At 65.2% G+C, this 24,335-nt stretch overlaps 1 protein-coding gene across 1 annotated transcript in view; it reads right to left on the bottom strand.

Annotated features, from left to right (window-relative positions):
- The window catches only part of SLC38A10 (solute carrier family 38 member 10), a 22,380-nt gene extending 4,942 nt beyond the window's left edge, over positions 1 to 17,438 (bottom strand). Inside the window, 12 exon segments of the mRNA XM_023748749.1 lie at positions 243 to 427; positions 3,285 to 3,447; positions 5,562 to 5,668; positions 6,170 to 6,281; positions 7,038 to 7,220; positions 7,932 to 8,034; positions 9,878 to 10,002; positions 10,562 to 10,705; positions 10,860 to 10,953; positions 11,655 to 11,700; positions 13,517 to 13,634; positions 17,043 to 17,438. Of these exon segments, the coding sequence (XP_023604517.1) occupies positions 243 to 427; positions 3,285 to 3,447; positions 5,562 to 5,668; positions 6,170 to 6,281; positions 7,038 to 7,220; positions 7,932 to 8,034; positions 9,878 to 10,002; positions 10,562 to 10,705; positions 10,860 to 10,953; positions 11,655 to 11,700; positions 13,517 to 13,634; positions 17,043 to 17,141 (1,479 nt within the window). The 5' untranslated portion in view covers positions 17,142 to 17,438.
- Positions 17,439 to 24,335: the final 6,897 nt, after the last annotated feature.

Below are 24,335 nucleotides of genomic sequence, written 5' to 3'. Positions count from 1 at the left end.
GTGAGGGGGAGGAGGACCCCGTCCAGGGCTGTGGATTGAGGGCTGGTGCCCCAGGGCTGTGGATTGAGGCCGCCTCAGCTCTGGCTGCTGAGGCCAGCGAGGCTGTTTCCAGAAAATGACAAACGGGTAGTGGCCAACCAGCTGCTCTGGGTGGGCAGAGCAGGCATCTGACCCAGAGGAGGAAGGGGCTGAGGGGAAGACCCGAGGCCCTGGGAGTCCCTCCCCCGGCAGCCTGCGCCCGCCTGCCCGCCAGGCCCACCTTGCCCAGGCCGGTCCAGCTGCGCCTCCTCCTGCTTCTCCTTGGCGCCCGCCCTCGGGGGCACGTCCACGGGGCCCTTGATCTGGGCCTGCTCCAGCTCGTCCTTCTCCCGCGGCGGCTTCGGCTTGTCCCGGGTGTCCGCGGCCACAGCCACAGCCGGGTCCTGGCCTGCGGGCACAGAGTGGCTTGCTGAGCGGCCCGGAGCCAGCGGGCTTCCCTGGGTGGAGTCACAGGTCCCAGCCCAGTGGCAGGGCCTGAGCGGCCATGTTTTCCTGCCCCATCGTTAGCCGGGAAGCAGCACGGAAACTGTCACTTTCCATGAGTCTCATAACAAAAACATGTCAGGATGAAATTCACACCTGACTGCATGGAGCACTGGCCGTGACCACCAGGGGGCAGCACGGACCCGCCGTCTGAGGGGCTGGGGGCTGGGCTGCCACAGAACAAGGGGGGCTTCTGCCCTGGGGAGGTGACTGGTAGCCCTGCCGGCTCTGACTACAGTGCAAGGCAGAGAGGAAGACGAGCAAGGCCCACAGCGTGTCCTGCAGCCGCCCCAACTCTCCGCACCCCACCCACAGTCCCCGCCACCCACGGTCTCCGTCACCCACGGTCCCCGTCACCCAGGGTCCCCGCCACCCAGGGTCCCCGTCACCCAGGGTCCCCGTCACCCAGGGTCCCCGCCACCCAGGGTCCCCGTCACCCAGGGTCCCCGCCACCCAGGGTCCCCGTCACCCAGGGTCCCCGCCACCCAGGGTCCCACAGAGCTGGGCCAGAGGGAGCCTATTGGGAAACCATCTCCATTTCAAACAAACAAACACATCGGGACGGAGGCGAGCTCCTCGGGCCTGCCCGGCGGCGGCGACAGGCAGCGTGGATGGCCCAGGAGCCTGCGGCGACCTCCGCGGGCCTGGACTCCACGCTCCACGCTGTCCTTGGCCACGGTCACCGTCTTGAACGCAGAACCGACTCCTCGCTGGGGACCGTGCCAGCAGCGCCCGAGGCCACGGAAAACTGACACACACTTCAGACAAGCAGCTGAACAGCCCGCGCTCCGCCGGGCCTGGCTTCCGACTAAGAGACAGGAAGTGCCCCTGTGGGGCTGGCGGCTGCTGCCGGGGAACAGGGACAACGGTCTGGACAGGGCTGCAGGGGAGGGGGCTCTGCGCCCCACTTGCTCCTGCAAGGCTGGCAGCCCGCGGGGCTCCAGAGCAGCCAGCAGGGGGTGCCCTGCTCTAGCACAAAACCCGGCCTCGCAAACATCAGCGCCTCAAGGTCATTGCCCAAGTCACTATCCTCAAGGTCATGACTTCCAAGTACCAAAGCAAGACTCGCCAGCAATCACTGGCCAGGGCAGCCGGTCCTAGGGAATTCCGAGCTGATGCCTCGCGGGGCCAGGCCGTGGGGTCCAACCTGCCCGGGGCACCCGGGGGGCCAGCGGCCTCCTGCACACTGAGAGGTGGTAACAGGGACGCACTCACCCCAGGGGCTCCAGGCCGGAGCTCCCGAGACAGCAGGCCGGTGGCCGGTGCCGCAGACACTTCCCGGCAAGCAGTGTAGTTCTGGAGCAGGAGCAGGCCTGCCCCCACCCCCCCCCACCCCCGCTGCAGGAAGGGGACGAGGTGTACAGGGCTGTGGGCCAAGGCTGCTCCCCACACTGCGTACGGGTGCAGGCGCTGGGCACAGAGAGGGGCACGCCGTGTTGCAAAGCCTGCGCCTGCCTGCAGCCCCCAGGTGCTCCCAACATCAAGTGAACGGCCCAGTGAGCCCTTTCCAAATGGGTGGGGCCTCAGGAGCCTCTCAGGCTGGGCCCCGCCCCCCTCCCCGCTCCCACCCAGGGGCGGCCGTGCTCCCCCAGCGCTGGGCCCGGTGCGGTCACTGTCGCCGCCTCAGGGCCAGCGAGGGCTCTCGAGGAAGTCGGGACCGTTTTGCCTCTGAGACGTCAGGACCAGTGAGCGGCGCACAGCCCAGGGCGCAGCCCCGCCGGCCCGTGGCTCGGGCGAGGCAACCCATCAATTACGGGGAGGACGGCGAGAAAACGGAGAACCCGCTAAACACCGGCATGTGGTTCGAGGGCCATGTGTTTCCTACGGCCTCGAGGAGTAAATGGGAACCAGATGTGGTGCCGGCTCCAGGTGAGGCAGCGCCCGCCCCGACCGGACGCAGCTGCTCGCGGCCGCCCTACCGACTCGCGCCCAGAAACCCGCCCGGGCACGCGCACAGCTCAGCAACCAGTGCCCGCGGCCAGGTCTACAGGGCGGCCCCAGCAGTCAGGGAGACACGCCCCGGGGCAAGGGACTCCGAGGGCGCCACAGGGTGGGCCTGACACCCCCCCCCCAAACCACTGACTCCGCGCAGCGGCCACGGGCGCCTCGCAGCTCCTGAGCCTCATCCCCAGGTCGTCTCTGCAGGAAACCCACCGAGGGGATCCGCTGGCGGAAGGGCGCTCGCCACGCGTCAAGGCCCAGGGCCCTCCCGCGGGGGCCTGTCCAAGCCCAGGCAGGTCCCCAACAGAGGCAGCAGCAAGTCCGAGGCCACAGCGCCCACTGCCGGCCTCTCCAGCCGCCTTCCCTTCTGTCAATCACGGCGGGCGGGAGGCCTGGAAGGTCAGAAGCGCCCTCCTGCGCCCCCACGGTGCCGGGCCTGCAAGGTGGCCTTCGCGGAGGGAGGCGTGAGGCCTTCGCCCCACCAGCAGGCAGGCTGACCAGGACAGCTGGGGAACAGGACACGAGCACGGGGGCTCCCGCCACTGGCTGACCCGGTGAAACCTCAGAACCAACCAACGTGAGTGACACCCACGAGCATCACCTGTGAGCGCCCTGAGTGGAGCCTGGAGGTCGCGGCCCTGCTGTCCACCTACACCCAGGGCTGCCCGCCCACTCCAGCCCCAACAGGGTGAAGCAGCTGGCAGACGAGCCAGCCCGGGACGGGCACCGCATTCTCACGGCCCCACGGTGTCCGCAGGGGCACCTCCCCGGGGCTGGAGGGCTGGGGGGCTGGGCCCATGGTGGACACGAGGGACGCGTACCTGGGAGCTGGGCCGCCTCCGCCTTCACCGCACCCTCAGCCTCCGCAAGCCGACCGCCCGGGTCTTCCTTCGCCAGGTCCACGTCCACAGGGGCCTCCTCGCTCACGGACAAGGTGGTGAGAGTGCTGACCACCAGGATGCCCAGGCCGACCCAGAGCACCACCTGGAGGAGAAGAGGCCCTGAGCAAGAGCGGTTGGCAACAGGGGCGCCAGGGGGAGCCGAGGAGAGAGGGGCCTGCAGCGCAGGTCTGTGCGCGAAGCCGCGGCCACATTTCCCAGTGCGTTTCTCAGAACCGCGTATTCCTCACGCGCTAAGGCTGGGAACCAGGCAGGACCCCAGGCAGCCCCCTCGGGCAGTCACGCAGCCCCGCCCACGGTGGAGCCCCGCCCACGGTGGAGCCCCGCCCACGGTGGAGCCCCGCCCACGGTGGAGCCCCGCCCACGGTGGAGCCCCGCCCACTCCGGCAGGCCCGCCCACTCCGGCAGGGGCGGGCAGAGGGAGGTCAGGGCAGAGGGAGGTCAGGGCGGCTCGCTTGCCACAGCAGCGCGTGCAGGCGGGCGAGGACGCACACCCGTCAGTGCACCGAGCCGGAAGCTGGCGTCAGGCTCAACCGGCAAACACTAGACACTGTCCCTCCGGGTCAGGAGGAAGAGGCTCGCCCCACGGAGCCAGGGCCAGGGATGGACCCGAGATGAGTTAACACTGGAAAGGCAGAGCCTCCGGCCTACAAGCCACCGCCAGGGCAGGCCAGGCCCGGAGTCACAGCCGCGCCCCGGGCGCACTCGGACAGGAGCCTGCGAGGCGGAGGCACCCGTCCCTGCCCCGGGCGTCCCGAGGCCACGCCAGGTCGGGGAGGGTTTACCGACACTGACTCCAACTCCACCCCCAACCGCACCAAAGCACCAGCAGTGCCTCCTGTCCGCGCGGGAGACCCTCCCGCCCCGCGGTTCTTAGGGCCCCGTCCACACACCACCAGGCCCGGGAGGCAGGGCCGAGGATGGGAAACCACGAAACCGCAAGGATCGCGAGTAAATATTGACGACCTGGAACCATAACGTCTGGAGGAGCTTAAAGTCTATGTAAAACACACAACAACAGCACCCAAGGCCAGAGGCGGGAACATGGCGTCAGGATGGCCCGGGTCCTGGCCTTGTCCGGGAAGAAGTAAACAACTCACTTGCCAACAACTCTAATGGGCCAGGGCTTCGCCTCAAACAGCCTCGTGGACGGGAGAGCGGCGTGGACACAGCAGCCAGCAGGCGAGTAAGGAGACACTGGGGCCCTGGCCAGGGTGGCTCAGCGGGTAGAGCATCAGCCCATGGACTGAAGGGTCCCGGGTTCAACTCCTGTCAAGGGCACGTACCTTGGTTGCAGGCTCATCCCCGGCCCCAGGTTGGGGTACATGTGGGAGGCAACCAATCGATGTGTCTCTCTCACATCGATGTCTCTCTCTGTCTCTCCCCCTCCCTTCCACTCGCTCTAAAAAAATCAATGGAAAAATATCCTCAGGTGAGGATTAAAAAAACCAAATACTTAAAATGCTTGATTTATCCAAAAGATAGCAAAGAGAAAAAAACAAATAAGAACAGATGGGACAAATGAAAAACCAAGAGTAAGACGGAAGCTTTAATGCCCCCAAAATCAGTAATTACATCAACTGTAAGGAGTCTAAACACCCAGCTAACAGACCGGATAAAACAAAACAAGGCAAAAGCCAACCGTCTGCTGTTCTCAGAGGCGCACCTTATAGGGAGACAGACCAAGAGGAATAGGCGGAGAAAAGCACGCTGTGCCAGAAAGACCACGCCGAGCAGGGCCGCTACACGGTACCGGGCAAGGCCCCGCCTCCCACGAGAGAAGCGTTTCCATAGAAAGGGGCCCCCCCCCCCGAGAAAAAGGGTCCCTTTAACAAGACATAACCACCTTCCTGTACGCCCTCAATACACAGCTGCAGATAAGAGGCAGGACAGGGAGAAGCCGTCTACAGCCACAGGGGGAAGACGTTCCTCCCCCAGGAGGATAAACAAGGTGGGAAGTCAGCAGGAACAGGGAAGCCCTGAACGTCGCAGCGCAGCCCGACCCAACCCGCGTGCAGCAGGTGCAGACACTCAGCAAGGCGCACCCCGGGGACCTCGCTGGCCACAGTCGCTGCCGACGACCAAGGGCTGAGCCTCAGTGTGTGTCCCCCACCTGTCGTGCTCGGGGTGGCCCCCCACCCTGGCACCCAGGCCACCGGAGCCCCTCCTCCCAGGCCCGCGGCGGCTCAGGGCGCTCACCTGGGAGAAGAGCGAGTTCCTGTGCACCTTCCTGTAGATGAGCGCCGGGCAGATGAAGCAGATGAGGCTCCCCATGGTGGCGCCCGTGAGGCCCAGGATCGTCTCCACTGGGGACAGAGGGACAGGACGGGACGGGGTGACGACGGGCTCCTGGAGGGACGGAACGGGAGCTTCCAGCCCGCACGGCGCCCCCGACAGCCTGGCCCGGGGGCCTCGCCAGGCCTCGCCCTTGGTGCCCACAGGCCACTCGGGACCATGCGGGCACGGTGGCCGCTCTGCCCACAGTCACGTCTCAGGCGGGCTCCCTGCTCTGCGCCCCGTTTCCTCCCTAACACACTCCGTCCCTCGGGTTCTGGTGACACTCGCTTGTCCGTCCGCAGGGGGCGGGCGCCTGGCGCAGAGGCCCCGCTCAGGGCCTCCCTCCCCCTGGGGAGGCACCACCTGAATCAGGGCGACAGGGAGGAGCTGCTTTCAAGACACAAGTGGGGGCCCCAACACGGGGCAGAAGACCCTGAGACGCGGTGGCCACCGAGTGCCCGTGGGTAACGGCAGGATGGGGACAGGACAGGATCGTGTGGTGGAGGGGGCCCAGAGCGGCCTCCACTTACCGTTGGGGATCATGATCCCACCAACCATGGTCCCGAACACGACAGAGAGGGTGAGCGCTTTGAACCGCAGGGGCGGCATGTAGCCTCCAGCGGCGAAGGTCCCGTCTTTTTGCTGCGAGGGAGGAAACAGGAAAAGGTCTGGAGGTGCGGTTTTCCCACGGCCACCCTGGGGGCGAGCACTCAGAGCCTGCCCGGCACGGAGGCCCCACCGCTGCGACGTGAACCCGCAACCCGGCCCGGGAGGCACTGGCAGCCGCGGCCAGGCGTGGACGTCAGAGCTACAGCTGCGGTTGAAAGGTCAGTGGCCAGGCCTGGCTTCCCTTTAGAGCAGCCACGGCGGCTGGACAGGGCCCCGCTGCACGGGAAGAAGACACAGATGCGGCTCCGTGACCCCCTGCGGGCTCAGCTCAGGACCCGCTCCTCGCGCCGGGCAGCAGCGTGACTCGCAGGAAGAAAGGAGGCGGCGTCACCACCCCAGCGCCCCTGCACCCCGCGTGGTCTCCTCGTGTGTGAGCACAGGGTCCGACGGTGTTACGATGCTCAGTCCCCAAGCGTGCGGAGGCCACGACGGACCCAGTGCCCGCGCGGCCCTCCCCCGTGCCCGCCCGGCCCTCCCCCCACTGCTGCTCGGGGCGCAGCGGAGCTGGAGTGCGGGCGACAGGCGGGACCGGCCCGACTCCACGTGCGTCCGTCCCTGTTGGTTGTGGCGCTGTCTCTTTTCCCCAAAGTTGGTCTTAAGTCCCCACTGAAACACCTCACTTTAGTGGAAGCTCTTTAGGTTTAGCCAGGAGAGTAACAAGCGAGCCCCGCCACCAGGACAGAACGCAGGTGAGGACACTCGTTCCCAGCGCGGGCGGAGGCGGCTCACCTGCTGCTCGAACAGCAGCGTGTTCAGGGCCTGTCTGCAGGGCAGGATCATCATGGGGAAGCCCACGGCCACCGACATCATGAAGCCGGCGCGGACCATCTGGGTCACCAGGTTGGAGGGGAAGTGCATCAGCACGTTGCCCGCGATGGCCTCGGCAAAGCTCACGTAGCCGAAGAAGCCCACCTGCGGGGACAGAGAGGGCAGCTGGGCGCCTCCCCGAGGGCCCGTGGGCGCCTCGCAGCAGCCGCGTGGGCGGAAGGCCCTCCTCAACAGGGGCAAACCCCAGCGTGCATGTCCCTCGCGCCTCGGCCTGAGGACAGCGGGCGCCAAGGAAAGGGAGCTCTTGGTGGAAGGCAGGAGCCCGGGCCCACGCCCCCTGCACGCGGAGGCAGATCTTCATGGGGTTGGAAACCCAGCCAGGCACCGTGGGGTAAGGCATGGCCCCAAGCGGAGCCGCTCGGAGGAGACGCTCGGTGGGCGGCGCCCGCACGGACCATTTGTAAACACGACAAGAATGCCGAAACCACGAAGTTCAGGGCAACGAGCCAGAACTCTGCGCGTTTACCACCCTCTGCGATGTAACGGAACCACAGGGCATCACGGGGCTGGTCACTGACTGGTGCAGCTCCTACTGGCCACACCCCCTTCTGTGGGGACAGCGAGCCGGCAGCGCCATCCACGCCCCTGGGGCGGGAGCGCCAGGGCTGCCGGGAGAGCGGCTCTCAGGGTGGCCGGGTGGAGCTGAGGAGCAGGTCTGCCCGCGGCCCCTGGGCTCTGGGACCTACACGGGGTCCAGAGCCGTCCCTGCCAGGGGCCTGGAGGAGCTGGAGGGAGGGGCGTCCCTCCTGCACTGCCCCGCCTGGGACACGGCCAGGGTGGGCGTGCAGACCCTACCATGACGTAGAAGGCGGTGACCACGTTGAGGGCGGAGGAGAAGATGGAGCTCATGGTCTTCGCCGAGGGCTCGTCCAGGCTGTCGTAGGTGGGCAGGACCTGGCTGCGGGGAGACAGGCAGCTCCACACGCAGGTCCCGGGTCCCCAGCCCAGGCTCCAGCTCCGCCCCTCCCACCCACTCGCCACCAGGGAACTCGGAGCCAAGAGGCTGCAGCCCAGGGAGGGGCCTGGGCACGCACTCGGGGCTCCCCATTCACTCCGGGAACAGGCTAAGTGCCCCGGGTGAAAGGCCGCGTGCCTGCGGGGAGCGGGAGCGGGAGGCCGGGGAGCAGCTGGGCGGGGCCGCGTGTTTACAGGGGAAGCAGGAAGCGGGTCAGAGCGCTGCTGTCAAAAGACTGGGAAGTTAAACAAACACGAGCCGCCTGGACGCCGCCATCTCCGCGCCTCGGCCACACTCGGAGCCGCGGGCAGGAGGCGGGAGGCAGAGCGGTGTCTGTCCCGGGCCGGCCTGCAGTGCCGCTGGGTGGGGTGGGCGCGTCCACCTGGCTCTCCTGGGAGGGGGGGGCGTGCGAGGAGAAGGTCTGGGGGCTGCCCCTGAGGAGGAGCTGCGTTGGGGGGCGTCCAGACGAGAAAGCAAGAGGGACGCGGTGCTGAGGGCCTGCGGCTCCCGTCCTGGCGGCTGTGGTCCCCTGTGGTCCCCGTGGGGCTCACACACGCGTCAGGACAGAACGTCACTGGCGATAAGCAGACAAGCACAGCAGCCAGGGGAGCCAAAACCCAGCTCCTTTAGAAGTGAGAGAAGGCAGGGCTCAGTGGTTGAGCATCGACCAGGAGATCACGGTTCAATGCCTGGTGAGGGCACGTGCCGGGGTGCAGGCTCCATCCCCAGCTCCGTCAGGGCACGTGCAGGAGGCAGCCGATCCATGTGTCTCTCTCACACCGATGCTTTTCTCTCTCTGTCCTCCTCCCTTTTCACTCTTCCTTAAAAAAAAATCAACGGAAAAACATCCCCGGGTGAGGATTAACGAAACAAAACTAAAAAGAAAGCGAACAGAGACGAGAGGGAGAACAGGTAGCCAGGCACCAGCGCGAGCCTCACGTCGCTGTGAGGGCTGAGCAGCAGGAGGGGGGTGGGTGCTGTGGGAACAGCTGCGGGGAGAGGCGGGAGGCGGGGCTGGCTCTCGCGTGGGTGTGAGCACACAGGAGTGTGTCACACAGGTTTGCGATGGGCACAGCCGCGCCCACGAGAGCGATGGGGGCGCTCTGCCAGCGCTGCGCACCGACGGCCTTTTCCCGTCCGCGCCGCATTCACGCCTCTCTGAGTGGGTGACTGGCTCTCACCATCGCTGGCGAAGGCAGTGCTGCTGGGGTTTGGGAACAGCCTGGTCTGCACTCAGCTCCGCGCCAGGGAGGGCACACGCTGGCGCCAACACACGCACACATGCCCACACGTGCGTGCACACATGCATACACACACACACACACACGTGCTCACACACATACACACACATGAGCGTGCACACAAGCACACAGGCCTCTGACAGCAGAGCGCCCAGAGCAGCCTGCAGGCAATGTTTGTGCAACTTCCTTTTAAACATCCTCAGGCAAACAGCTAACTTCTGGCAAATGCTGGGACTGCGGATCAGATGGGCTGGCGGCTCCGCGTCCCCACAGCCAGCTCTCCTCGGGGACTTGGCAAACCGGTGCTCTCACCAGCCGCGCCAGCAGCATGAGGACAAGCCGGCTTCCTCACGTGCCACGTACGAGACGCATAACAATGCAGCCACTCCCTCAGGGCGGGGGGGGGGGCAAAGGTCACAACGGAACAGGACTGGACGCGGAGCCTGAGCCAGGCCCTGAAAGAAGGGGAGGAGGCCCGCACCCGGCACCGACCCCCCACCCGACACACACAGGACGCAGCCGGGCCTGGCGCAGGCGGCACTTACGACTGGCAGGCAAAGGACATGCCGAAGATGGGGATGCAGCGGAAGACGCCCTCCCAGCGCACGTAGCTGACCCGCCGCAGCCACTGCCCGCCGAAGAGGCCGTGCTTGAGCGAGGACAGCAGGATCTGCAGGAGCAGGAGAGAGAGGCGCGGGGACCCGTCAGGCCCGCTCCGGATCTCCGCCCGCGGGCGCCTGCGCCAGCCTGGGGCCCCGAGGCCGGGGAGAGCAGTGAGGCGTGAGGCTCCCGCGTGCCCCCGCCCGGCCTCAGAGGCAGGATGCCCCCGACTGGGCAGGCCCTCCCCAGCCCCGGGGGAGCGGTGGGTGCCGTCACGAGCGGGCACTCACGCTACGGCCCACGGAGAACGTGCACCGGGGCCACAGAGACCTCCGGGTCCTGCTCCCGGAAGCCACCCTGACCCTGACTCTGACCTTGCCGGTGGACGGGCAAGAACCGGACGCCCTGCGTCCCCACTGCACGCGGGTTCTGCCATCCAGTCACCAGAAATGCCCACTCGGAACCCATCCCTGTGGCGGCACTGGGCCCCTGGCCACACCCACCTGAAACCGCCCATATGAGGCATAGCCTCACCCTCCCCTCCCAGGACCCACTGGACCACGGGGTTAACCCTCCCCCCCCCCCAGCTCCCCTCCCATCCTGCGGAGGCAGGGGTGCCCAGCACTCACCACGAACATGAAGGCGGCGTAGAAGAGGAGCGCCATGGCGCTGAAGGACTGGATGGAGGCCATCATGTTGCGCTGCAGGCTCAGCGGCAGCACGATGCACAGCGACACCGCGAAGAGCAGCAGCGCGCGGAAGGAGCCGGTCACCTGCGGGCGAGCACGATGCTGGGCAGGCGCCACCTGGGGAGCCCCATGCTGCCCGCCCGCCCGCCCTCCGGCTCCCGCAGGTCAGGGACCAGACACGGGGACTCCTGGGGGAGTCGCACAAGCAGCCAAGGCAGCAGACACCCAGAGGCCCTACCTGGAACCCGAACAGCCGGGCAAAGAAGGTGGAGCCCAGGTCGCCGATGACGACGTAGAAAGCGATGCAGGTCCCCAGCATCAGCCCGATCATGCTGAAAGAGGGGGTGGTTCTCAGGCAGTCTCGGGGTCTGCTCCCCGCGAGGCCGCCCCAGCCACGGGCCGATCGCCACCCGAAGGCCGGGCTGCGCGGAAGATGCGGTTTCGCAGGTGCGGGCCCTGGCCCGTCTGTGCAGCCCACTGTTCCCTGGACACACAGGCGCCAGCGCCGCCTCCTCTCTGCGGGCATCGGCTCTCTCGGGCGCTGCTGAGGCTCAGGAGCCACAGAAACGCCCACAGCCGGGCGAGCAGGGACCCAGGACCCAGCGGCTCTCGGCTCTCGGAACGGCTGTCACAGCTGCGAGCCTGAAAGTGCGAGCCCCCAGCAACGTTTCCGTCTCAGACGGTTGTGCTCCAAGGGAGAAAACAGGACATTTCCAACTACTGCCCCTCGCAGCCGCGCTCAGGCCGGGACCACAGCGCGGGGAACAGCCCGAGGCGTGACCCAGCCCGAGGTGTGACCCAGCCCGAGGCGTGACCCAGCCCGGGAGCGGCCCTGCACTCTGCCCCGAGTTTTCCATTTTTAATTTCCCTCGTAAATAAGGCCTTCAACCTGACGCGGCCCATTCTCAGGTACGATAAGCTGAACCTCCAACTCCTCAGCCAGTCGCAGCTCAGAAACACAGACCGAGTCCCCGGCCACCGGGCCTGAGCGTCAGCCGCGGGGGAGGACGGAGCAGCCCCGAAGGGCGCCTACCTGGTCTCCACCAGCATCTTCCCGGCCTTCCCGTAGGCATGAAACGCTGCGGAGGAGAGAGAAGCGCGCTCAGCCCGCAGCCTGAGGGGCAGGTTGGTAACACACTCCAGGTGACAGGCACAGGCGGGAAAGGCAATGCGCCCGCTGGCCTGGCCTTTCCCGGGCGTGTGTACGGGGACACGTTTCTATGTTGGTCCCACACTTGTGGCAGCTCTGTGATCGACAAACGGAACCACGTAAAACAAGAACAAAGCAGGGAAGAGAAGCAGGCTGGCTTTTCATTCAAAGAAGAATGAGCAGCCCTGCACCGTGACCGCCCGGCCAGCAGGAGGGAGGCCTGCTGGGGGGGGGGGGGCTGCCTGGAGTGGACGCTGCGGGCAGAGTGGGCGGTGCCGTGGGCCGGTCCCCCAGACCAGCACACCCAGTTTTCACAGCTCAGACCACAGGGCCGGCTCCGGGCTTTGGGTTCCCTGTCTGGCTTCTCCATTTCTGAGCTGGGGCCACGCCTGAGCCAGAACCACGGGCAGGGACGCCGCAGGAGCCCTCCTGCTCGGCACCCAAGACCTGACAGGAGGCCGCTGGCGGGTTCCCACCTTCTCGCTCCTGGCGGGGGGACTGGGCTGTGGCTCCCAGGCAGGAGCCCGCAGGCAACCGTGCCCTCCTCGGGCTTCACGTCTCGTCACGCCGGCCGGCCTTCTGGGGCTTTCTAAGAGCCACCAGGCAGCCGTCAAAGCACACAGCCTGCCCCGTCCAGGGTCACCTGCCTCTTTCAGGCACAGCCAGGCACTTCCTGGGCACTGGCCACCGGAACCCGCTGCCCACAGGCCTTCGGGGCGAGAAGAGGGTCACCGCAGGCCCTGGCCCTGCAGGTGAGGGAAGGGCCGCCCGGAGCAAGTTCATCCCAGGCTAAACTAGGTCTCCCCGCGGGTCACGGGGAGCCAGTGAATTTCACTAACTCGGTGACCCCAACAGCGAGGCTGACAGCTCCAGCCTCATCAGAAAGGAAGAGGAAGGGCCTCAGGCCTGAGGCCCGGACAAACCAGCATCCGGTGCCCACGCTCAGCGCACGGACGGGAAGGAAAGCAGAGGCTGGCCCGGGTCCTGCCATCACTCTGTCCCCTGGAACTCTGCGCACCGTTTCGTCTCCATGGAGACAGCTGGGAGCCGAGGGCCAGGGCGGCCCGGGAGGGCCCAGAGTCCCGGTCACACTGGGCTGAGAGGCCAGGAGGTTCCCAGGCACACACAGGGCCAGAGGCCAGGAGGTTCCCAGGCACACACAGGGCCAGCTCCCTCCTGGGTTTCCCAGGCACAGGACACAGAGCCTCAACTCGGTCCCCGAGCCGAACTACCAGCCAACATTCCAAACGGAAAGGAAGCAGAAAGGAAGGAAGCAGAAGTGCAGCTGGACCCAGGGAGGGAGGGAAGAACAAGGAAAGGAAACTGCAGCGACAGCATCCGGGAGCAGAGAGGCCGTGGCCCGGGACAGGCCCTCGGGGAGCATGTCCTGGGCACGGGTGGAGGGGCAGGAGCGGGCGCTGTCGGGAGCTCCGAGGACGCTCTGGACCAGGGGCCGGCAGTGAGCAAGTCCGAAGAGAGGGGGGCTGCGCTCTGCCTGAACTTGGTGCTTAGAGGGGAGACAGGAAAACCAGACCCTTTCGTGGCACCTCAACTCCAAAGCATATGACTATAATCAATTAAAAAATAATTGCCGTTGAAGGCACGTTTTAACAATCAAGTGGAAGGGCCCTGGCCAGTTTGGCTCCGTGGCTAGAGCGTTGGCCTGCAGACTGAGGGGTCCCGGGTTTGATTCTGGTCAAGGGCACGTGCCCGGGTTGTGGGCTCGATCCCTAGTGCTGCCTCACCCAGGCCCGCGTAGGTCCTCCGCTTGCTCAGGCTGGCGGCTTTCACCAGGAACATGCAGGACTGGTGCGTCATCCAGGCGCAGAACGCCAGGAGCAGGGCCCCCAGGACGATGCCACACTAGAGGGGAGAGAGACGCTGACGAAAGGGAGCCGCCACACCAGTCTCGGCGCCTGGAAGCCCCGAAGCCCCTCCGCGGCGGCCCAGTCCGTGCCTGTGGGCGCAGGGCCTGCTCGGTTCCCTGCCCGGCCAGCACTGAAAGGGCCAGTCCCTGGTGTGGGCGCCACACCCTGTGTCCAGGGACATCAGTTCTGTTCGTGATCCTGAAAGAGCAGCAGGGGCCACCCCCTCCCAGCCCCCCGAGTCTGAATGCACGCCCCACACGTCTCTCAGTCCTCCACACACCCCGCTGGGGGCCCCTTCCAGCCGCCTGGACCAGCCGCTGCGCGGCACACCCTCTGGAAGGAAGAGACCGGGGGTGACATTCACGCCTTTCTTGTGAGTTAGACACCGACCATCTGACCCAGCCTCTGCGCCCCTAGGACTGACCCGGGAGGAATGGAAACACGTGTTCCCGCAGACACCGCGTGCCCACGTTTACAGCAGGGTCACGTGAAACCCAAAGACCGAGGAAGCAAGCCGCGTGTCCTCCTGGTGTCTCCCGGAGCTGAGCGCACACATAACGATGCTCCGGCTCTTTACTCGGAGGTAAACGCCCGTGAACGCAGACAGAGTCCGGGCCTCTGCGTGTGGGCACGGAGCTCCCGACAGGAAACGCCAGGGGTGCCCAGCAGAGGCCGAGGGATAAACAGACGCTGGTACGTCCATACAGTGGGATGCTAGCCAGACGGCAAAACCGACACGGGACACGACTCTACTTCCATGGACTCCGAAACAGGCGACCCTGACCTCTGGGGCCGGCGGGGGGCGGGGGGAGGACCCTTCACAGGGAGGCAGTGGTTGGAGGGAGGGGTGCTGGCAAGGCCGTGCTCCCTAACTTGGGAGCCAGGGACATGTGCTTGTTCACTTTATGAAAATTCTTCAAGACTGTGCATCTAAGCCCTGGCCGGTTTGGCTCAGTGGATAGAGCATTGGCCTGCAGACTGAGGCGTCCCCGGTTCAATTCCAATCAAGGGCACATGCCAGGGTTGTGGGCTCGACTCCTAGTAGGGGCATGCAGGAGGCAGCTGATCAATGACTCTCATCATTGATGTTTCTCTTTTTCCTTTTCCCTTCCTCTCTGAAATCAATAAAAATGTATTTTTTTAAAAAAGACTGCATCTGCCCTAGCCGGTTTGGCTCAGTGGATAGAGCGTCGGCCTGCGGACTGAAAGGTCCCGGGTTCAATTCCGGCCAAGGGCATGTACCTTGGTTGCGGGCACATCCCCATAGGAGGTGTGCAGGAGGCAGCTGATTGATGTTTCTCTCCCATCGATGTTTCTAACTCTCTATCCCTCTCCCTTCCTCTCTATAAAAAATAAATAAAATATATTAAAAAAAAAAAAAAGACTGCATCTAAAATTGTGCACTTTTTTTTGCCGAAACCAGTTTGGCTCAGTGGATAGAGCGTCGGCCTGCGGACTGAAGGGTCCCGGGTTCGATTCCGGTCAAGGGCATGTACCTTGGTTGCGGGCACATCCCCAGTGGGAGATGTGCAGGAGGCGGCTGATCAATGTTTCTCTCTCATCGATGTTTCTATCTCTCTCCCTTCCTCTCTGTAAAAAATCAATAAAAATATATAAAAAAAAGAAAGAAAGAAAAGAAATAGCAACTTTGTCTTTAAAAAATAAAATAAAAAAATAAAATTGTGCACTTTTTTGTTTGCACATTATCTATATATATAAAAGCCTAAGCAACCGTTCGACCGTTCAACCAGTAGCTATGATGCGCACTGACCACCAGGGGGCAGATGCTCAATGCACAGGCATGGAAACGGAACGGACTGATGAAGCTCAGAGGAAAGTGGGGAGGGAGGAGGGTGGGAAGAGATTAACCAAAGATCTTATATGCATACTAGAGGCCCTGTGCACGGATTTGTGCACCGGTGGGGTCCCTCGGCCTGGCCTGCGCCCTCTCGCAATCCAGGACCCCTCGGGGGATGTCGGAGGTCGGTTTCAGCCCGATCCCCACAGGCCAGGCTGAGGGACCCCACTGGTGCACAAATCCTCTAGTACCTCAATAAAATGTTAATTTTTTAAAAAGTACCAAAATTCCTAAAATCAACCAAACCAAGAAATAAACTTTTTAAAAATGACATGGCTGTCACACACTAAAATTACACGCCCCCAAACTGCCCACTTGCCTCCCACTATGCTCCAGCCAGGGGCTCCCCTGGGAGGAGACGCTGTTAACATGGCCAGGCCCTCGGGACAGGTGACCCCAGACCCTTGGGACAGGTGACCAGTCCGTCCATGGCTCCCAGGTAACCTCCACCACTGAGCTTTGGGCTCTTGCTGAGCAAGCCAGCCTCACTGTGTGGAAATGCTCTGCCAGGGGCCTTGTGCCCCCCCACGGCCCACACGCAAGTCCGTGGGCAGCCACGGTGGCATAAAGGCTGGCAGCACGAGACCTGCACATCCCCGCCAGCCAACTACACCTCCCAGGATGCATTCTGTGCCAGGCAAGTCGCAATGCACCCTGGGACACGTAGTCCTCCCAGAAACACCCAGGGCTGGCCAGCCACCAGGGATGCAATACCCAGATACAGATGTTGCCCCGGGGGTGCGAGGAGCCGCCAGCCAGGCCTCCCACGACTGCCTGGCCTGCACACCACCAGCTCCTGCCAACATGCCCGCCAGCCTCATCAGACGGGCTCTCGCCCAGACAGGCTGGAGGGCTGGAGGCGGGGGATCCAAAATCCCCAGATTAAAACTTTTCTTTTAATCTACACGACACTAAGTATGAAAAATGCAACGTGTCTGTCCCCGCGAGACTCTAAAATTAAACAGCTGGGGCCCGTTTCACTTCCCAGAGGCCCATCTTATTTAAGTTTTCTACCTATGTGACGGTATCACGTAGGACGCCCCGCCCCACCCCAGGCTGTCTCCAGTGGGCAGGGGGCAGCGACCCCCCTGGCCTGTTTATTCGGGGATGATTTCAGCAGCAGCTAAATGGAGCCACAGATCAGGAATGGTGGCTTGCCCTCATGGGGAGTTTCCTATTGGCATGATCCTGATGTTTGAATATTTCAGATTTTTTATCTGCGGCTGGCGAGCTGACGTGTTCAACCTGGCGAACTCTGTCACCACCTGCAGCCGGCGCCCCGCCTCGTTCCACGGCCTCGGGGGCTGGACGTGTCCGCTTCTGGATGCAAGTGCAGGAGGCTCGGAGTTTTGAAAAATAGCAACAAAAGCAGCGCCGGGCGACCCCTCGGTCACGGTCCGTTCTGGACGGTCATTCTGCTCGGCTACACCTTGCGCTCGAGCGGGAGGTACTGCGTGCGCGGACCTCGCTGCCGACGCCGATACCGCGAGCTCCCCGCGGAGGGAATCCCGGGATCCCGCCCGCAGGCGCCCGCCGCCGACTCACCTGCTTGAAGCAGAAGGGCATGGTGAGCACGCTGACTCCCACGATGCTGTTCACTATATTCATGATCAGCCCCCAGTTGGAGGCGGCGGCCGCGGTCATAGCGCGGGCTCGGGCCGGGAGCCCGGGTGTGCGGCGCCGGGACCACCGCGGGGCGCGAGGCCCTGACAGGCGCGGGCGGCTGCCTGGAGGAGGCGGCCTCGCGGGAAGGCGGAGGGGCCGTCAGCCTGCAGACGCCGCCAGGCCCCGCGGCCGCCCCATGGCAGCGTCTCTGGCTCACTCACTCCCGCCGACCGCCTCCGCGTCCCCGCGCCAAACCCGGAAGAGACGCCAGCTGCCAACTCGGCACAGCTCAGCCCGGCTCCGGGGCTGCCCGCGGGCGCACACTTCCGCCTTCCGCCGACTCCTCCTCCCGGAAGTGACGACACGGAGCGAGCCCAAGATGAGCAGGAATGGGCGGGGCCTACAAGGGATAGCGGGCTCGGCGGGGCGGGGCCTTTAAGGGCGGGGCTAGGGAATTAGGAGCCAATGAGGGTCAGGCACTGTCACGGGGGCGGGTCTGAAGGCGGGGCCAGGCGGCAGCGGAGCTGAGCACCTTTGCAGGAGCCACGCTGGCCTCCCGCGGAGCCCGGCTGCTGAACCCCGCCCGGCAGCGGCTGCGGCACTGGGGACTCGCCCGCGGAGCCCCGGTCGGGAAGGGAAGCGGAGGGCAAGAGGAAAATGGCCGCGCCGCGCCTCCCGGGGAAAAGCCGGGTTCCAAGCGTTCAATTGAGCGATTACAGCTAGGGCAGCAGTCGGGGGTATGCTGGGTGTCCTCCGGGCGCGCGGGCGGGGCCTTCACTCTTGGTCCTTCGTGCACGCGCTGCTTTCTGGACGGATTAGCTGCTGATTTTTGTTGATTTAAATAGTTTTAATTGATTTCAGAGAGGAAGGGGGAGGGAGGGAGATAGAAGCATCCATGATGAGAGAGTCATGGATCCACCGCCTGCTGCACGCCCCGCACTGGGGATGGAGCCTGCAACCTAGGCCTGTGCCCTGACCGGGAATCCAACCGAGGCCCCCTGGTTCATAGGTGGACGCTCAACCACTGAGCCATGCGGCGGGGCAGTCCTACTTGGTGACATGTGTGTTCACACTTGCCCGTGTTCCTAATTAGCAGTCTGTCTCTGCTCTTATGCATTCCATGTGCGTGATAACCAACGCGGTGTCCCTCGGTCTGGGTTTGCCGGATGTCTCCCCGCGAGACTAGTTCTTCATTCTGTCCTAACAAATCACTGCAAACTTAGCAGCTTCGCCAACACCCATCCATCGTCACGCTGGCAGACCTTGGTCCCTTCGGGCAGCGTTTTCTTGCCAGTTGTAAACTGCGGTCCCTTCAGGGCTTTTCTAGGGGCTGCAGTGTTCCTTGGCTCATGGCCCCCTTCCTGCAACTTCAAAGCCAGCAGCAGGGATGGAGGATGGGGCGGGGGGGGGGGGGCGCGTCAGGAGGGGGGCCTGAGTGAACTCCTCCGGGACCCAGCCAGGGAAACTTTTCCAATTTCCAGGATTCATGTGCTTAAACTGAGCCCATCGGATCATCCGGGATAATCCCCATCAAGGTCTGTGCCGTAATCACATCTGCAAAGTCCCTTTTGCCGTGTAAGGTAGCATGCTCACAGGTTCCGGGAGTTGAGGGACACCCCTTCGGGGCGGTGGCATTATTCTGCCAACCACACTCGTGCTGAGATTCAAATTATGTTCCTTTAGCAGAAACACCATGGAGGTGACCCCTGTGTCCACGAATGCCGGCACATGCTTCTCGGCCTCAGCTCGTCCCGCAACCCACACCGTGCTCCTGGTCACGCGGTGAGACGGGCTTCCCCGCCGGGAAGTTACATCTTTGTGGCGAATGACTGGTTCGCGGGGAGGTACTTTGAAATGAAACATCCTAGGCCTGCGCGGCCGGCATGGCTCAGGGCTTGAGCATTGACCTCTGAACCAGGAGGTCACGGTTCGATTCCCGGTCAGGGCACATGCCCGGGTTGCAGGTTTGGTCCCCAGTGTGGGGCGTGCAGGAGGCAGCCGATCAATGATTCTCTCTCATCATGGATGTTTCCCTCTCTCTCTCTCCCTCTCCCTCCCTCTCTGACATCAATAAAAAGGTATTTAAAAATAAACAAAGACAGCAAGTTTTCATTAGGTCTGGAGGCCACAGCCCTGGCACCGTCGGGGAGAGAAGGGCCTGGATGCTGGGTCCTGGCTCTGGAAGCTGGACCCAACGATCACTCTTACGCCACTCGGACCCAACCCCCAGCGGCCTGTGTGCGAGCGCGGGGGGGCCTGGTGTGGCCTCTGCAGACCTGGTCCCCTCCAGAGCGTCCCCTCTCCCTGGGCTGAGTGGGAGCCAGCAGCCAGGCCCCGCCCAGCAGCCACATGGGAAGAGTGTCCCCAGACCATCAGAGAGGAACCTGGACGAGCTGCAGGGACAGGGACGGTGTGACCTTCCGACGTCCCTGAGCTCAGACAAGAGCTGCCGGGACCATCGTGGCCACAGGAGGGAACGGCCCTGAGCCTCACTATCCTCCTGACGAGGAGGGGGCTGGGCACTCACGCAGATGAAAACCAGCTCTCACCTACGTCCGTCGTCCCCTTTTCTACAAATCCCAGCAGGAGGGAGAGCTGAGCAGACACAGAGCCGCCGGTGCAGACACAGGGCCACGAGCACAGGCCCGGCTCCTTCCCGCGGCCTCAGCGCAGGTTCCCGGGCCTCGGAGGGCGTGGGTCCCCATGGACGTTCCCAGGTGGACCGGGCGCAGGAGCAGTGCGGCCATTGCTGAGCACCGCCCCTTCGGCTTCATCCTCCTGATGCACCGAGCAGGCCCAGCACGGGCCCTGGACCCCCGGCACCCGACCCCCAGCCATCAGGCCACACGGCTCCCGGCCTCCTCAGCCAGGACGCTAGGCCCGGGCAGCCAGGCAGTCCCAGGGCTGCCTCTGTCCAGCTCAGCCTCGGGTTTGGGGTGAAGCCGGGCTGAGACCCTGGCCCGCACAGCCCACCCTGCTCCCCGCTCCAATGGCCGGGAGACCCCCCAGGACACAGAGGTGGCACTTGTCTCCCCTAAGAGCTGTGCCCCAAACGGGGCTGGACCCGACACCACGATCCCCATGGGCCCTGCCCAGGCTCCCCCGAGAGCTGTGCGGCGACCCTGGAGGTCAGAGGGTCCCACCTCGGGAAGCCGTGCCCCGCCCTCACTGTCAGAGCACCAGAGCCCCTGCAGGCGGCCCCAGCAGACCCCGGGGGAGCCTGTCACTGACTCCTGTTTGCCAGGTTTGGGGCCAGGGCTATGCAGGGGGTGGAGGGGGGCAGACACAGCTGGGAGTCCCGGGGCACAGCTGGGCGGGATCCAGGCTCCCCATCCAGCAGCTGCAGCCCTCGGGGCCCCTGCGCCCCGGCCGCCCCGCCCGTGGGGGGCAGCAGCCGGCCTGGGGGAGGAATGCAGGAATGCGGCGGGGCGGGTGCGGCGGGGGCGGGCAAGCCTGGGCCCGGCCCGCAGGCCAAGAGCCTCCCCAGCTGTGCAGAGGCCAGAGGCCCCGGCAGAGGGAGCCTGGCAATTAGGCCCCGACAGCCACGTCCGGATGGAACCGGGAGCACAGGTGGGAGGGGGGGAGGGGAGACAGCTCTCCCTGGGGACTCGCCTGTGTCCTGGAAAGGGCAGGGGCTGGACCTGGGGGCGGGCAGCCTTCATGGACGCAAGGGCCTGCCCAGCAGGAAGGCTGCAAGGGGCCAGGGGCAGGGGTGGCAGCCTCAGTCTCCATTTCCCGATCCGAGGAGGAGCCTGTGAGAGACACCCGCCGTCCGCCCCCCCCCGCCCCCCAACCCGAGGACCGCACAGGCGTCTGCATCTGAGCTCGGCTGCCTCACCCCCTCGCAGCCCCGGAAGGAAATCAGTGAGGCCCACCGAGGGCCTGGTGCACAGCAGGGCTGGCCCCCGGGACCCCCTTCCCGACCAGCTCCGCCCACCTCTCCTCCGCAGGCCAGGCGCTGGGCCCTGGGGTGGAGGAGCGGTCACGGTCCCTGCGGAGAGGCGGGCGGAGGGGAAGAGGCCGCGTGGGGCGCAGCAGGTGTGCGGGCGTGGGCTGGTGTTATTGTTGCTGTGGCTTGGGGGCTGAGACACAGGCGAAGTTTTCAGACAGCGCAGGAGGGGGCATGGAATGCCGGGCCACAGGAATGCTGAGCCCCAGGCCCGGCCCCCATCGGGGCTACCCACACTTGGACTCCCAGCCCAGGCTCCCCCAGCTGTTGCCACCCTCCTGGGGTAGAGGGAGGGGCCCCACTGCCTGCACCTGACCCGGCTGTCGGCTGTCGGCTGTCAGGGGCCGCCTCGGAGAGGACAGACTGAGGCTCCAGGGTCAGCCCTGCTGGAGAGCAGGGTCACCAGGCAGGGCGGCCAGGCCACCCCGACTCCTGGCTCAGGGCTCCGTCCAGCCTGCCACACAGCCCCGTGGTCCTGCCCATGCCCGATGCCGCCAGCTGGGGGACGTGGCCAGGAGAAGGCAGGAGTGGGGCGGCCACTGGCCTGGTACAGCTGGTACAGCGGGCAGAGGGTTCAGGGTGCACGGCAGCCGGGCGGCGCGGCACCCACTTATAAACCAGGAGGTCGCGGTTCGGTTCCCGGTCAGGGCACAGGCCTGGGTTGTGGGCTCAATCCCCAGTGTGGGGTGTGGGGCGTGCAGGAGGCAGCTGATTCATGAAGCTCTCATCATTGATGTTTCTCTCCCTCCCTCTCCTTCCTCTCTGAAATCAATAAAAATATATTTAAACAAACAAACAAAAAAAGTGCACAGCCGCTGCTCCACCCTCCTCAGGCCTCAGTCTGGGTCCAACCCCCAAACACAGGCTTTCAGGGCTCTCCCTCCCGCTGCAGCCCCGGCCTCGGAGCCCCGCCTTGAAGAAGCCAGGCCTTTCCCTGCCTCTGCCCAGCCGCGCCCCCCCCCCCCCACCCGCAGAACCTGGGGGCACAGAGGAAGGCACCACGGTCCCGGCTCCCAGAATGCCCCTTGGGGGGGGGGCAGCGCCTGGCAGAGGTGGGGACAGGTGACCTTGAGCTGAACTCTCGTGCCACTAAGTTTTCTCAACACGCTCGAGACCACATCAGAACAGCGAGAGCTGGCTGGCTGCACGCAAAGGTTTTCGTTATTTCAGGAGGCGCCGCTAAGGCCCCCCCCCGCCCCTCCTCCAGAGATGGCGGGAAAGGCCCCCACCTGTCCCCAGGTGTGCTAGGAGGGCTCAGCTGGAACCTCAGGGAAGAATTCAAAACAAAAGCCGAGTAACGCACAAAGAAACACTTATTGCAGCAGGCCCCTCCTAGGGCCACGCCCTCCCCAGGTGCCTCAGCCACCCTTCTCCCCGGGCCCATAGGCTCCTCACCTGTGCAGGTGCCGGGGGGCTGTGGCCAGGGGGCCCCTCTGCGGGAAGTTGAAATTACCCCTAGACTAGCCTTCCCCCTGTCAGAGGCAGAAGCAAGCCTGGTCCCTGCCTGGAGGGGACAGAAGGGGGGGGCCTGGACACTGGGGCCTGTGCCTGGAGGGGACAGAGGGGGGACCCTGGAATGTCCTCTGAGAGGCCTGGACCCTGGAGGAGGAGGCGCAGCCCTGCAGAGGCGGGCAGAGCGGAGGCTCGGGAACAAAGGCCAGGTGAAGACATCAATCAGCCAGCAGATCGCATTTCCTGCTCTGAAAGGTCCTGTAAAACCAGGAGAAAATGGGCCTGTCAGGGGGATGGATGGGCAGTGATAGTGGCCGCCCGCCGGGCCAGGCTCCCCGCCCCCTCGGGGTCCTAGCTGCGAAGGGGGCCCCCCCGCCACCCTCCCCCCCTGCCAGGGGCTGGGCTGGGTGCTCACAACCTGTACAGCCCCGAGTGAGCAGAAGCCAGGCACGGGGAGGGCTGGGGGGTCCAGGAGGCTGCCCTGGGGACTGGCTCTCGCGCCCCCACACGCCCGCGCCCCCAGACCCCCGCGCCCCACAGGATGGGGCCCAGCTGCCGAGCCCTCGTCAGGCTGTAAAACGGACGGAGACCAGAGATGGTGTCAGCAGGCAGCTCGAGTACCTTTTAAAAATGTAATCTCTTTTTATTTCCCTCCTCCCTCCACACGTAACCTCCTGCTCACCCCTCTCCCTTCCTGCAGCGAGGGCTGGCGGTGACCTTGGGCTTGGACCTCAGTGTCTGGCGGCCGGAGCCCTCAAGGAGGCCCTCCTGGCCGCGGGGAGCTGGTGCAGGGGTGAGTCAGCCGCGGGCCAAGGTGCAGGGGCAGCAGGGCCCACACCCGCCACAGTGACCCCACAGCCCTGGGCTGGGACAGGGTGGCCCGGACACCCCCATGGTGGCTGCGGCCCGAGGAGAAGGGCAGGGCCCTGTGGCCGCTCCTCAGGATGATGGGGGCACCGGCTGCCTGGCCACCTCCCCGCCTCTGGAAACCCTCTCCTGGCTCCTGGGGACTCCCAGCCTTGGGCCGTCCATCTGACCCCCCCTCCGGCCTCTGGGCCATGACAGCAGAGCCCCCGCCGCCTGAGGGAACCCAGCTCCCACCCTTTGGGGGCCAGGCCTCTGTTCTCCAGGGGGAGCCCAGAGAAACGGAGGAGGGGCTGGTCCTGAGGCCCTGAGCGCCTCTCCGGACAGGATGGGGAGGAGGCTCCGGAGAACCGCACGTGTCCGTGTGGGCCCGACTGGCACAGGTGCGAGCAGCCCGGGCCCCTCGGAGCCGTGGGAGGGACAGGTGCCTGGAACCGGGGGCCTGGGCGGTGAGGACACTGAGAAGGCCAGCAGGCCGGGCGCTACTCCGGGCCCCAGGATCCAGGCTGCCACACGGGTGGCCCCAGGGACACAGTCAACAGGGCCTGGGCCCGGGCGGTCTCTCCCTCCAGCAGACGGACCACCGTGGAGGACAGGCTGGGGGGGGGGGCGGGTGAGAAGGGGTGCAGAGATGGGAGATACCCACAGGCAGAGAGAGACACGAGGGAGAGACCGAGAGAGGAAGGCCAGGCAGAGCAGAGGGCGGAGGGCAGAGGCCGGACGCTGTGCGCAGAGCAGGGCTGGAGGGCCGGGTCCTGGAGGGACAGCTCCCGGTGCCTGTCGCCTGAACCCCAGCCAGTCCCCGCCACCCTCCCAGGTGCAGAGGCTGTGCTGCCCAGGCCCCTGGCCAGGTGCTCCCTGCCCTGCAGGTGACAGAGAGCGGCTGAGAGCAGGGCCCCAGGGACACCGGGCCCCAGGCTCCTCCCCAGGGGCTGCAGGAGGCAAGAGGCCGCCCTGGACCAGCGCCT

The sequence above is a fragment of the Myotis lucifugus genome, unplaced genomic scaffold (genome assembly GCF_000147115.1).
Source record: "Myotis lucifugus unplaced genomic scaffold, Myoluc2.0 scaffold_1763, whole genome shotgun sequence".
In the NCBI taxonomy this organism is placed as follows: Eukaryota; Metazoa; Chordata; class Mammalia; order Chiroptera; family Vespertilionidae; genus Myotis; species Myotis lucifugus.
The sequence above is the reverse complement of the archived record's forward strand: the minus strand, read 5'-3'. Positions and strand labels throughout refer to the sequence as shown.